A 14,859-nucleotide genomic window follows, 5' to 3' on the forward strand; every position below is an offset into this window, starting at 1 on the left:
AGGTATCAATGGGTAAACATAGACTTGAACTGTGATACTAAGAATGAATCCACAGGAAGTGAGAACTAGTTGCCTTTTGTAAGGACACAGAACTGCAACAGCTGATTTTGGCTAGCCTGGGTGGATATCGAACCCACTACCGTTGTATGACGAGCCCTACGCTCTACCGAGAGATCTACCGTGGCTACCTGGTGAATAGATGGATGAATAAAAAGAACACTATTCAGAAGAACGTTTATGATATTTGTAAGACGATTAACACAAAATGAGATAATAATAGATGCGTGGTATACACACCAAAAAAAAAACCAGTTGCGATGCTCATATTATCTACAGGTGCAAAAAGAAAGCTCAGTAACCAAGCATAATATATGCAAAATAAAACTTAATAAAGAGTTGGAATGCAAATGTAAAAGTATGTGCTTCAAGTATTATCACATAATAAACATAACCCCTGTAGCAATTACATTGTCCGTCTGTCCGAACACATCACGTAACAACAAAGATCACTCACTACACATTCTATTTTCATGACAGTTGGTAACATTAAACATAAAAGGAATACATACTATTGAGGTTAAAGTGCATTTTATTTTAAATACAGCTTCAATATTAATCTACTCTAAATGTACTTGGCATATAATACAATTTTATAATTTAGTTCTCCTGTATTCCTCTACTATTTCCATTTCAAAAACCTGCCCCATACTATATTCAAGACGAGGACTTTACGATTTTTTCCGGGCCCAAGACTATGCCATTTGGCCATATGACTCGGCGGATATCTGAGAATGGATGGAATATGTACCCATTTGTCCCGCAGTCGAGTTTTGCGTTGGCAGATCAAATTTAGACTCTGAAATAAATCAAAAGAAATCTTGTTTTTAATTGAAACATTAGTCACGAAAATAAATTCTTTATTTTAGTACAGACGTGAGTTGTCATAGCGTATGCCAAGCGATTTTAAATGCCCCCTCCCTCTCCCATAAAAAACAAATAAACCAAAACTAACCACAAAAAAAACACAATTAAGCCGTGTCAGTACGAACCAAGGAGGGTAGTTTGGAACAGTGCTGTAGTATACATTGTACAAAATATTTACAGGGCACAAACTTATGAGCCCTTACTTAGTCTAAATATTTAATTTTTTCATTAAACGGATGAGCAAAGTCTTCAAACAAAATAAAGCTGTGCAAGGTATGTTGAAATACTAGTGCCGGTCACCTACGTTTACTTCTTGCGTGTTTAATTTCAACCAGTATAGATAGAAAATTCTTTATTTCATCACGTGACTGTTACCTTACGCTATATAACATCAAAAAAGCGTTTGATTGGCTATTCAGACTTGTTTATGCCGTCATCAAGGATATGACTTTTACGATTCTCTGTCATAATTTTTTTCGTATTAAGTTCAGTAATTAACTAATATGTGTTCGTATTAACCACATTTCATGTTCACATCGACTTTTTCAACATATACCAAATAATTACTCTCTTTTTAAATGTGAACAGAACTTTTAATTGACATTTTGTCTTTTCATACTCGAATTGTACAAATGGAGAACAATTTCGCTTATAACCCAAGCTTCCTATAGCCAGAAATGTGAGAAATATAATAAAAAGTGATCCATTCGGAATGTTATGTTAATTCGGCACAGTCTCGCATCTAATGCGAAATTCTAACCTAGGGTGGAATGTTCTTATCCTACATCGATGGCTAAGAAGGATTCTGTTAGTCTTGCATTTGATGTAAATGGTATTGAAGGAAACATTGCCATTACTAATACTGTATTAAGGTGTTATGTATATTTAAATTAATTGTTTGTCTGTTAGTTTTAAAATATATTTTATTCCATTACATGTTATAGTAATGTAATATTGTTCACTGGGCTTGATTTATTTCCAGATATAAGTTCAGTTATGTTTGACTTGATTGATTTTTTATATATTTATTTCATTGATGTAAATACTTAATGATATAAACATTGCATCTAGTTGCTGACCTTAAAGTCAGTGACAGTTTTGGTAAACAACTCTTTTATTTTTTAAATTTTTTTCTCAGAGTAAGAATCATTTAATTGAGTCAAGGTCATACCTGGACTACGTGAGGTGAGGCACGTGTTAATTCGTAACTCTTGAACCCCATCCTGAATCTGTTTGCATTTTAGTTAGTCTTATTACTGAAATTATGATAATAATTCTATCAGTCGTGCCTTAACACTTGAGACGTCAAGTTGCTTAATGTTGTTTCCCGTTTGGGGCTGAGTTTTTATTTTCTTCAAATTATTGAATTTCAAGTGATTGTTTTCCCTGGAAATACAAAAGTGCTCTAAATTAATTCTTGAACAAGGACATTTACCAGAATTTATACGAAATTCAAAAACTGGAATAACATTTTATGTGATTCAACAAGAGATTGTTGACACATCAGTACAACGGTGACTATTGCAAACATCATCGCCTTCCATCTTGGATTTTCATCGGGATTTAAACTGTGATTCACTTAGAACTTTTCATTGATACGATTTAATCTTGGATTACAATTTGGATATAATTCGCAATACCGGAAATTCTTTTTCTTCTCTTTTTTATACTTTGTAGTCTAGGAAAATAAATTATTTATTGAACTTTACAAAGCTTTTTGTCTTCACTCTTTTCTGTTACTTATTTTAAGAGCATAGACTCGTAACATAAGAACAAAAGTAAAACAAATGCCTGGTAATTACATACATAAAACCTACAGTGTGACGCTACCCTCTGTTCCTCTGCCGAAAGACTATTATTGTTGCACAAACAACCTGTACAACACCAATTTTCAATTAGCTATTTATTCCGATTTAGGTTATACCAAGTCTGTACTTTCAGAGGACATTCCTTAAAGACTGAATGACAAATTCTACGGCAACTAGAAGATTAGGATTACTGAGTCTCAGTCTGTGTATGGGTACTTTAGACCGAACATATAATATATTTACTAGCGAAGTCGAAATCAAGCGTTTCTATATAGATATCTTACCTCCTCCATCCCGGACCTTTCTCCTGAACTTGCCAAGCATCGTTTGGAGTCTGTTGATGATGAACTCAACCACTTCATCTGACCGGTCATATTTGGTTTGCTGCTGTACCCATTCAATGCTGGTGTCAAGTATGGCCAGAAAAATGGTGAGTATAAGGTACACCAAAAACACGATCATCAAAATGAAGTAGATCTTAGCCATAACAGGGTCTGTTGCATCGATCTCTGTGAACCGACTTTTGCCAATCATACTGATGAACAAGGTACCAAGCGTTCTGTAGATGTTCATATATGATTCCAGTCGAGAGCCGAAAAGGAGGTAGCCAAAAAATGCATATGTCAACAGAAGGTAGAAGAAAAAGACGCCAAACCAAAAAAGCTCATGTCCGCATCTCTCAAAAACCATGATGATTCCATGGACTCTCTTGTTGTAGCCCATTATGTACAGGAAACGAATAGTAGCAATGAAAACCAAAATACCAATGCAAACTTGAAACATTTTGTTCCAAACGGCAATGCTGTAAAAATTCACAAATCTTCTCTTGTCTCTGTTGAACTTGGCAATGGCTTTGTTTATCATAAACATTCGGTTGAAGTACATGACCAACGCAATTATGCTGACAATCACCCAAACAAGATCAAGCACTGTGTCAGGGTCGTTCAAAGCCTTCTTCTTCAACTTGTAACACCTTTGGGTGACATATATACCAAGAGCTGTCAGGACGACAATATAGACCAGTTCGCAAACCAAAGTGTAGATGCCCTGTACGCCAACATGAACATCAAGTCTAAGGGGTACAATATCATAAAATGTTATTGCACCCCCTGTTTCTGGAAACTCGACAAGAAACATGTTGTAGCTGAAAACGTTTAAGTTCGTGCAGTACAGAGTGAACTCGAAAAATACCGCCCTCGTTTGACGGTCTATCCAATCCGCTTGGCGAATTTCGTTGATGATGCTCAATGAAACTTCTCGGTTGACATCAAGAGAAGCTACATATCCACCTCCACCATAGAAATTGTACAATCCGTTAATAGCTATTCCATCAATCGCCGAAGACTGCATGTACTGCCAAGCTTCTGCTGAAAAATTGTAGACCGTTTCCGTCCTTTGGCAGGGAGGACTCTTCCAACCGATGCAGTATTCAGCGTCTTCTTCTTTCTTCAAATCGTAAGAGGAATAGCAACTATGCCGTTTACCTGGGAGATCAAGGCAGCTCTCGGCTGTAAAGAGAGACGGATATTATGTATATTACCTGAGAGGTCAGGGTAGCTGTTATATGTAAATAGAGACGGAGACATTATATTTGAAAAAAAAGAATAGATGGCTTGGCCTAGTGTTTGCAACAATTTGCGAAGGATCTGGAGCTTGTGAGTTGATGTCTAACCATGATCATTGATGTGAACCTTGTAACTTATTACTTCCAGTCTACCCAGCCAGAAATGGGTACTTAGCATCTTCTTTGGGAACATACACCTATATTAGGTACAGGACTATTTTCTAAGTCGCTTCGCGATTTGTAAACTGGGACGAACTCCAATTTTCGTTTTGTGGTTCGCGTAAAAGCACTAAAATTTAAAAAAAGGAAAGAAACAGATAAACAAAAGAGCAAGGAAACAAGATGAAACGAACTACGGACCTCAGTGTTTCAGGATTGTCTGAATAATAATAATAATAATAATAATAATAATAATAATAATATTATTATTATTATTATTATTATTATTATTATTATTATTGTGTGTGTGTGTGTGTGTGTGTGTGTGCTTATGTGTTCGTTTTAATATTTTAAAAAATTATTGGATACGTCGATAGCTTCGAATATAGAAGATCTTCTTTATTTTAGACCATATCTACCAAATTTTCTTTTCACGATAGAGGGACTGAAGTTTCACAGACCCTTTCTAAGCAGTAACGTGCCTCGTAATAAAAAATAGACCTTAGCCCTTCGACTTTCTGTACGACCAAATTTTGCAATTTATTATATTAAAAGTTCTTTTGCTTGTTTTTAAAACACATTTTTATTGTTCATAGTGTTACTTTTTTGATACCCATAAGGATGTGGCTCACTGGAGAAAATGGCATGTCTGCGCGTATGTTTCGTGTGGAGGGAGCAGTTTGTTTAAAGCAGTACACAAAGATGAAGCAGTAGTTAAAGGGGATACTTTACGGACAATGCAAATCCCAGTCAAAAAGGCTGTGGGAACGTTTACGGACAATAGGAATTTAACATGGACAAATCCCTGGTACTGTTTACGGATAATGGGAATTGAACATGGGGAATATTGGGACATTATACAGAAAAGTGAAAGTGGGGTTGTTGTATAGGCTGCATAGGAATGGAACAGGTAAGGTGACGTTATGGTACTGGAGATTGGTAACAGTGTAGCAAGGAGCTGACCACAATTGGACCAAACAGTTGGCAGGGAAAAAACTAGAAAGCTTGGCGGGAATGGGACTGGCGGGACATAGACATATATAACAATTACAACATACATACATACATACATACATACATACATAGATTGATGAACATCAAACACATATATGGCAAAGAGAATACATATAATTTCTAGGCATATGAGTGGTCCTGAAAGGGCCGTTTCTTTTTTGTTAATACCATTTCGTTAGCATAGATGGCATCGCATAGGTCTTCTTCTCTTTCTCAAACTTCTTCTGACTTCTGGTCCATAGATGAGAACTCGTTTCAGACAGCTTTGTCTCTCCAAATAAATTCTTCTTTTTCAAACGCTGGTATCGGTTCCGGATAATTGTCCATGATGATCTGACATATATGGGTAAGTCCGTGCGGAACAGCATCGACGATACGAGGGTGGATGATTCAACGATAGCCCTCATCTTGTGACGAGAACAGGTGAAGGGAACACAATTTACTGCGGTTATTTTTCCAAACGCTGGTATCGGTTATCTGGATAATTGTCCATGATGATCTGACATATATGGGTAAGTCCTTACGGAACAGCATCGACAATACGAGGGTGGAATTTTCAACGTTAGCCCTCATCTTGTGACGAGAACAGGTGAAGGAAACAAAATTTACTGCGGTTATTTATAGTGGAAGAGAGGATTTTTCACCAATCCTAACACGGGTTACAAAATTCAGTCACAGTATGGAGTCTGTCTTCCAACCAGAAGAGAGCTGCCTGTGACGTCACATTCCCTATATAGATGCGCTAGTGTCTGTGCGCATTGAATCAATGCGACAGAGTTTTCAAAAATGACGGAAACAAAGAAGACGATGAATTTGGGTGCACCGGCAGCGGAGACGAGAAGCGATGGTATAGAAGCGACAACCAAAGCCAATACAGTCTTACTTCCAGAAGAGACCGATTTTAATTGGAATTTAGTTGATTTTCTTTCTTCTTCGCAAGAATTTGTTCCTGTACCATCACCTTAGCCGCCTTCTTCTTTACCACACGTCGAGGATTTTAAACAGAGACAGAAAGAAGAATAAGGGAAATTTTTACATCGGCAGAAAGAAGCAGAACAAGTTTTTCTCCTTTAATAGCAATAACGAGAAGAAAAAGAGGCAAGAAGGAAACGACAGGAGGAAGCAGTAGAGAAGAAACAAGGTCTAAGAGAAAAGGAGGACAGGGAAACTCAAACGGTAACGGTACTCTTAGACACTTTAGCAGAGTTAAGGAGTCTAAAAGAAAAGTATCAGACTTTTTTATTACGCCCACAGAGAAAAAGACCTTCCCAAGCCAAATAGACAAACCCTGTTGCTACATCTGAGATGCCATCCCTAGTGATTTCTACCAATTTATTGACAGGAGCAAGTCCAGAGGTAAGCCTTGGATGTGGCAAAGTCTTAAGGCAGTTAAAGCTGATTACGTCCCATTCCTGAGTTAGTTATTTTAGAAAGGTTAAAAAACAAACATCCAACGGTCCTTTTCAGGGCCACCCACTTCTCTCGAAAAGAGATAGCATTCATTTTGTTAAAATCAATTAAAACTCAAAATCTCTTTTTTGCCCATGATGTACGTGTGTGAATGCGTGAGTGTAGGTCCTTATTCTAAAAGACCAAAACCAAGAAACACTTACATTTTCTGTCTGGTCTATTTTTGTACAAATTTTACAATCCAATTCACAACACAACACTTTGAAAAGTTCATAGACTTTGTGTGTTTGTTCACTCTCGCTGTTTTTTTTTTAATTTCTTCACTTTCACAGGTTTTACATTCTCTTCTTCTTCACTTTCTCATCTTTTTTTCTTCTCTTTTTTCTCTTTCTGGACGTGTCTGGGTTCATCCTCTTTTTGAAGGGTACCTCGTCTTCCTGTTCTAAGAGTGAAATTAACACTGACCCTTTGTATAGGGAAGACACTAGTCTGGCATGGATATAGGGACCCATGGCGTTTAAAATGTAGTCATTTGACTTTTTGGAGTCAAGATGGAACGATCGCATCATTTCGCGGAGAAAGGAGAAGAAAGTAAGAGGCAAAAACGTGATTTATTGTCTCGCACAGTAGCTGAGTCTCAAATTCATGCCAGCGATTTTGAATATGACATGAGTGAAACAGAATCCAGACCCAGAGAGTCTACACACATCCAAAGTCCTCCAGTATCACCCGAAAAGTACTACCACATTCGAGAGACGGGAAAGCGCTCCTCCATAAAATTAGAACTACGGCTTACACGTACACGATGACGTTTAAGGATTTAAAGTCCGACGTATCGCTGGAAAAACGCAGAACGGTTCATCACCTAGCCGTGGGATTCTTTGTCAACCACACTGAAACGACAATGTGAAGCCAAAGAAGACAATCGTTTGAGACTTTCCATTCATCACGACAGACTGAAGTCCCTTGTTTGGATCGAGTTTAGCAGCCTAGCAGAATTGACACCTTCCAAAGTCATCGACAATATTCAACACGTGCAACAATCCAACGACAAGTTTCACATCACCGATGGAAAAGCGACACTGTTCATGGCCCACGTTTCTGTTCACCATGGGACGGTACTAGGACAAAATGGTAGCGGACAAAACGGTACGGACAAAATGGTATGGACAAAATGTTAAGTGGACATAAAGGTATTGGACAAATTGGTATGGATAAAATGGTGCAGACAAAATGGTACGGGCAAAATGGTATGGGGCAAAATGGTACTAGGATTAAAGGGTATAGACAAAATGGTACGACTACAATTTTATTAATACGAAATGTAAAATAAAACCACAAATTGATTTTTGAAAGCAAGGAGGAGCATGGAAGCGTGACACAAACACTAGATCAAGTTATTCCTAGGCTGCATGGTAAATGCTTAATTTCAATACCAGAAAGCCAGTTTGATGAAGGTCATCATAAAGTTAATTTTAGTTGTCTGATTTAAAAATGAGACCAACATAAATTCTATCTCAGATTATATGAATAATCATTGTCCATTATTTTATGTATGGGTTGAATGCACCGGTACATTGTCATAAATTGCTTTTAGGTAATGGAAGACTGATTTTGTTGATTCAAAATTGTTGCGAACTTTTTCAGTCATTAAAATTGCATTGAATTACTATTTGGCATCGTTGCATTTTGTAGATTCGGCATAAGTTATTTGCAGTTTCACTTGAGTTTTTTAAAAATAAAATACAAGTAACATTTCAGAAGTTACACGAATTTAATAAAATTCATTTGTATTGGTTTCTTTTTCAGTTAGTTTATGGATGCGTGAATATTTTAACATAATAATAAAATTTAAATTTTATTGTGATTTTATGTAATTATTGTTTTCATTAGAAATTCTAATATATGTACCATATGTCCCATATCATTTTGTATGCAACATTTTATCCATACCATTTTGTCTATACCATTTAATCCTATTACCATTTTGTCCCATACCATTTTGTGCGTACCATTCTGTCTTCTCCATTTTATCCATATCAATTTGTACAATACCATCATGTCCACATAACATTTTGTCCATACCATTTTGTCCGTACCATTTTGTCAGGTAACATTTTGTCCGGCCACCCCATGGGACGGGACGCAAAAAGGTGATTTTGCTTGATGACCTTCGCAATACCAAAAAGAGTCTCATCCGAATAAACAACCCTCAAGACAAGATGTGTTTCGCCCGTGCCATCGTGGTAGGACGACCGTTTCCCGACAAGAAAGACACGGCAGAATGGAAAAGAGCTTTGCAAATTATTCAAAAATCGAACCAAGCCAAACAACGAAGTGAAGAAAAACTCTTGTTACAGCAAGCGGGGATATCCAAAGACACACCCTGTGGCATTCCTGAAATGCAAAAATTGCAAGATGTCTTGGCTCCATGCTACACCTTGAAATATCCTCAAGAAGTGCATGGACCTCTGTTGTTTCGAGGAAAAGATTTCAAACACGGAAAATACATTCACGTCTATCATTACGATGAACATTTCGATGCCATTATCAGTATCAGCGCATTCCTGGGACACGGTTATTATTGTGAGAAATGTGAATATGGTTATAACAATCGAGAAGAACACAAACATTGCGGATCGAAATATGAGGGATGTTTGGCCTCTCAATCCTGTCCTGACGAATGACATGAACGAGTGGATTGCTCTGCTTGTCAGCAAACTTTTGTCAGTCCAACCTGTTTCCAAAAACATTTGAAGGCGCAATGTTCTCAGCGGAAAAGTGCTTATCAACTCCGGAGATTGTGCCCTACTTGTAGACAAGGCATTCACGTACCAACATTATCAAGTTACATGATTGTCGAGGAAAGAAACGATGTAACATTTGTCGCCAAATCGTGGAAATGGAACACGAATGCTACATTCAAAGATACCATTCCAAACATCAAGAGGAAGATGATGAATACCAGAAGAAAGGCAATTTCATCTTTTTCTATTTTGAATGCATGCAAGAGACCGGTTCTAATATTTCTAATTTCCGCGTGGCTCATCGAGCGTGCGAGAAGTGCATAGAAGAGCCTATCTTTAGTCATTGCCCTCACTGTAGCAAGATTTCTGGAGACGTGAACAAATATTTCGAGGACCTAACATGCTAGCCGATTTCGCCCGATGGATCTTAGACCCCTTCAATGAGATGTGGAGTCAAGAGGACATCGAACGTTAAGTAGATTGTCATCGGCATACCACGGTGATTACTTATAATTTCTCTGGATACGATGGACAATTTCCTCTCAGATACTATACAGAACAAAGTACCGAACGTCCTAAAGTGACTTTGAACGGAGCCAAAATCATTTCCATGCAATTGGGACAAGTGCAGTTTAAAGATTCGATGAGTTACTTGGCCAAGCCTCTGAGTCGAATGCCTAAAATGTTTGGAATGACAGAAAAAGCCAAAGGCTATTTTTCCGCACTTTTTCAATACCGAAGCCAATCGACATGCAGTTCTACCCCATTTGCCTGAGGCTCAATAATATGACCCAGACAATATACGTACCGAACAACGAGAAGCTTTCTACGCTTGGTACCATACTTACGCTTAGGACCCCTTCGACTTTCACAAAGAAATATTAAAATATTGTCGTTCCGACATGGACATTTTTCGGCTTAGGTGTGGAAAATTTGGAGAATTATTCATGGAACACGGAGGGATCGATCCTTTGAAAAAAGCCTGCACCACTGCCAAGGCGTGTTCCTAAGTATACCGCCAACGATTCATGTCCGAAAACACCCTGGCTGTCATAAGCCCTCACGCGACGAACTTTGTCAAACATCAATACTCGGTCTAAGCCCTACGCTGGCTACATTACTTGCGCGACAAGGAAGACAAATGAATCTAACATACTCGCAACGGAGGAGGCGAAAAGACCATCGGAACATATTCGGTGGATAGTTGGGACTTAGAAAATCCCAAGATCGTGTACGAGTTTAACTAATTTCACTAATGTCCCCTCTGCTACCCTCAACGTGACACTAAAAATCAGTTTTTACAACGGACCATTTAAGACTTTTACCAGGCCACTTGTCAGCGACGCTTTAATTTAAAACAGCAAAGATACCAAGTGGTTGAAATGTGGGAAGACGAGTATGCTCACCGTTTGAAAACAGATCCCGAGTTTAAACGCATGGTGGAAAGTTACAAGCTGATCGACCCACTGAACCCGAGGGACAATTTGTACGGAGGACAGACAAATGCAACATGTTTACTGTACCACGCCGACGAAGAGAAATGAGAAGAAATCATTTTTTTTTACGTGTTTTTTTTACGTGTTTTCGCTGTATCCTTACGTATGCAAATAGTGTCACTTTTCCGCAGGACACCGCAATTTAAGACGGAACACATCGACCAGGACAGCATTCGACAATACGAAGGATTGACTAAATGCAAAGTCGGTGTTGTATTATCCCGTTTTATCCCACGGACCTTTACCATCCCGTTTTATCTCACCATTGCCAAGGAAAACTGATGCTGCCCTTGTGACGTACTTGTGACGAAGCGTGCAACCAAGACCAGCCTTGTCAGCACATCCAGGAAGAACGCGCCTTGACGGGAACATGTATCAGCATAGAATTGTTTAAAGCTCTGGACCTGGGATACCGACTGTTAGAAGTGCACGAAATTTAAAACCTTCACAAGACATAAAAATAGCACAAGGGCAACGAGACTCAGAAAGGCATTTTCGCAAACTAAGCCGATGCCTTTCTGAAACTGAAAGAAGAAGCCAGTTGCTATATTTCCTGGTGCCACACTCCCGAAGACCAAAAGAAATTAAAAGAGAAATATTGGGAGAAGGAAGGCATCACTTTAGACCACGTGAAAAAAACGAAGGAAGGCGAGCGTTTGCCAAAGTGATGTTAAACTGATTGTGTAGCAAAATGGCACAACGACCGTATTTCCCTAAAACGGAGTATTTTACAGAACCTTCCCTCTACTTCCAGATGATTCACGACAAAACTGAAAACATGAAACACGTGGATGTACTTCGTGAGGACTTGATCTTAGCCAATTAAAAAGAAGAACTGAACTTTGTAGAAGCCGACGAATTTGGAAATGTTATCATTGCCGCTTACGTGACAGCCCATGCTCGCTTAAAATTGTACGAAGCTTTAGAACTGTTAGGAGATAGCGTGCTCTACTCTGTCACAGACAGTTGCATCTACATCGATCGCCTGAGTTAACGCCACCCTGACATGGAAGGAGACCGTTTAGGAACCTGGAAGGACGAGCACACAGACGACAAGATTCTAAGTTTTGGTAGTGGTGGTCCTAAAAAGTATGGCTAAGAATACCGAGACAAACAAGGAGTGTAAAGTGAAAGGATTGATCCTCAATTATTGCACCAGTCGAGTGGTGCACTTTGGCGTGCTGAAAGAAGCTTTGCAGTCTGGACAAGATGAAATCTTTAAAGTGAACAATTACGAACCGCACAGGATTGTACGCTTACCCACACCCCAAATCGCCCGTCGACCTTTGGAAAGTGTATCAAATCGTGTACCAAAAGCTAGTGCGGCTTCCCAACTACTTCACATTTCCGTACGGACACATCGATATTAGTCAGCATATAAAAACGGAAAAAATCCAAGACCGATAGTTCATTGTACCTTCAAAGACTAAGATGAATACTTTTAAACATACATCATTCAAGTTCGGTGATTATCAAGTGGAGTGCGATGATGTGCCTTGCGATTTGAGTGATGCGGTACGCTGTTTCAGCGATTCAGTACCACATCATGGGAACTTTGCTATGACTATTACTACGGCTACACCTACCATGGAAAGTGATGCTGTGCGTGTCAAACCTGACGTTGCCAAAGCGATACCACTCGTTACAGAACACCTCTACAACTGTCATCTTCTACGTGAAACCATGTGTCTACCACCCTAAGGGTGTCATCCAAAAATGTGCAAACTCCTGCGGATTTCACCGTACCGTCATCAAAATGAACGCGTGAAACACAAATATTCGTTCATGTGCGTTTGCCTGAATACTGCAACTTTAAAAGTCGTTTTCAAACTTACTTATCCAACTTGACCACCGAATAGTTTCGTATCACTGGACGATTGTGTGGCCGTCATCCTGCCGTCGCTAAATTTAGAAGACATGAACGGGGAAGTGTTAAAAGGAATGTTTTACTTGCCCGAGTTACAACACTTGAACAAAAAAGAAGACGAAGTGTACGACACCGAAAGCATTCTCGAACGAAGAATCCCAAAAGTGGGAAAAAGCCGTGTCAAGGAAGTACAAGTGCGTTGGAAAGGATATCCTCCCAGCTTTGATTCTTGGATCGACGCTTCGCAAGTCATCGACTATAAAAAGAAGTCACCATCATGCCCTTCAACACAGCATCAACCGCTACCACCGCAGTGACAACTCCTTTACCCAGTTATTTTCTGCAAAATCTACAAAAGCAACCATTGAGGGTGTGGTGTGGAGAACGTGTGCCTAAAATGCAAATGGTCTTTTTCTGCCAAATCTTTGTGGTGTATTGTGTCATCGGTGCGGCCATTGCCAATTTGAGTTTTCAACAAGGAGGCAAACAAGTGTGGACCAATTTACTGAGCATTTTCATCGGTTAAATTCTTCCCAATCCTTCCGTAAAATACTCTTCAAACGGGAACAACGGGAGTTTTGTGCCCAACGTCAGTCACCACTCCAACAATATCCACAACAGCAATCTTCTTTTAGACACTCCTCTGACTTCGAGTGACCCCTCGTACAGTAGCAGAACTCTAAAATTATGAACTACAACAACCAATTTTTCTTAACGTTACCCAGTGACAGTTCCATGAAGGTGTTTCCCAACAATACTTTGTGTTGTTACACAGCCAAATTACCTCAGGCCGTCCAATTAGATCACAAATCCCATTGGGAAGTGGCTTTGTTGGAAATGATTTACTCTACATAAATCAAAAACATCATTGAAACTCAAAACACTTTTCCAGGTCGAAATCCTGAACGTCCAAATGCAAGAAGAAATGAACAAAATCGGGTTTTCAGGTGGCACAAAGTCAGCAAGCAATCCATCATTCAGCATCTACACGTTGAAAATTTCAGCAGGTTATTATTTTAGCGGTGAACATTTGGTGAACACAATTGCTGACAGGTTCGAGGCAGTGTTTGGCAAAGCCCTGAACAGAGTCATCAACAGTGTTAAGATTGGTACCATAAGGTGGCTCGTCGCCTAGTGATAAAATTTCAGGATACCAATATATTGACAATCAGGTTTAATGGTAGCTTGTTTGAAATTTTGGGTAGACATCCAGAGATGATAACAAAGAATCTGGGCCCGAAGATCAACAGTAATATGGACTTTAGATGGCTTTTGGATCTCCTGTATAACTAAACCAAGGACTCAATTTGATCTTTGTGTATTCCGATGTGGTGGAGTACAACGTAGTGGGACACACCTCCGTACCGTTACTACGTGTCATTCCTTTCAAAATGGATTCTACCACGACCGGTGACCAGGAAGGTGGAAACACCTATCACATTTATCGAAAATTTGTACATCCTCACTATTTGCCCGTTAGTAAGTCGTATTTTGACACTGTCAACATTGCTATAATAAGAGATCTGGGACAAAATGTTACACTCTCCAAAAGGAAAGTCACGGTGAAAACGATTCTCTAACGAGTTGTAAGTCATATATCCAGTGTACCGAGGAGTTGCTCAGCAGCGAGGACATGGTTTAGGAGTTATGCTGAAATCAGCCTTTCGTTCGGTGTCCCCGGTATTGAAAACGAGGGTGACACGATGATTGCACGTTTTGAAAGATTCCGCATTGACGCACGCCAAAGGATTTCTCCAAAATATCATCATCGACAATGAAAACCCCAAAGAAGCTTTCTTGAGAGCAGGCAAAAATGTCTTGCTTCAAACGGACAAATACATATTGGGACAACGAGACTACATCATATGTG

The 14,859-nt window shown here is 39.1% G+C and overlaps 1 protein-coding gene across 1 annotated transcript in view; it reads right to left on the reverse strand.

The window, feature by feature from the left end:
• Positions 1 to 277: 277 nt before the first annotated feature.
• The window catches only part of LOC149803136 (polycystin-1-like protein 2), a 42,101-nt gene continuing 27,519 nt past the window's right edge, over positions 278 to 14,859 (reverse strand). Inside the window, exons 13-14 of the mRNA XM_089951345.1 lie at positions 3,017 to 4,240; positions 278 to 856 (exon numbers count right to left, since the gene is read on the reverse strand). Coding sequence (XP_089807471.1) covers positions 753 to 856; positions 3,017 to 4,240 — 1,328 coding nt within the window. The 3' untranslated portion in view covers positions 278 to 752. The remainder of the gene's footprint in view (positions 857 to 3,016; positions 4,241 to 14,859) is intronic.

Source organism: Sinohyriopsis cumingii, chromosome 3, assembly GCF_028554795.1.
Source record: "Sinohyriopsis cumingii isolate HCF-2022 chromosome 3, ASM2855479v2, whole genome shotgun sequence".
NCBI lineage: Eukaryota > Metazoa > Mollusca > Bivalvia > Unionida > Unionidae > Sinohyriopsis > Sinohyriopsis cumingii.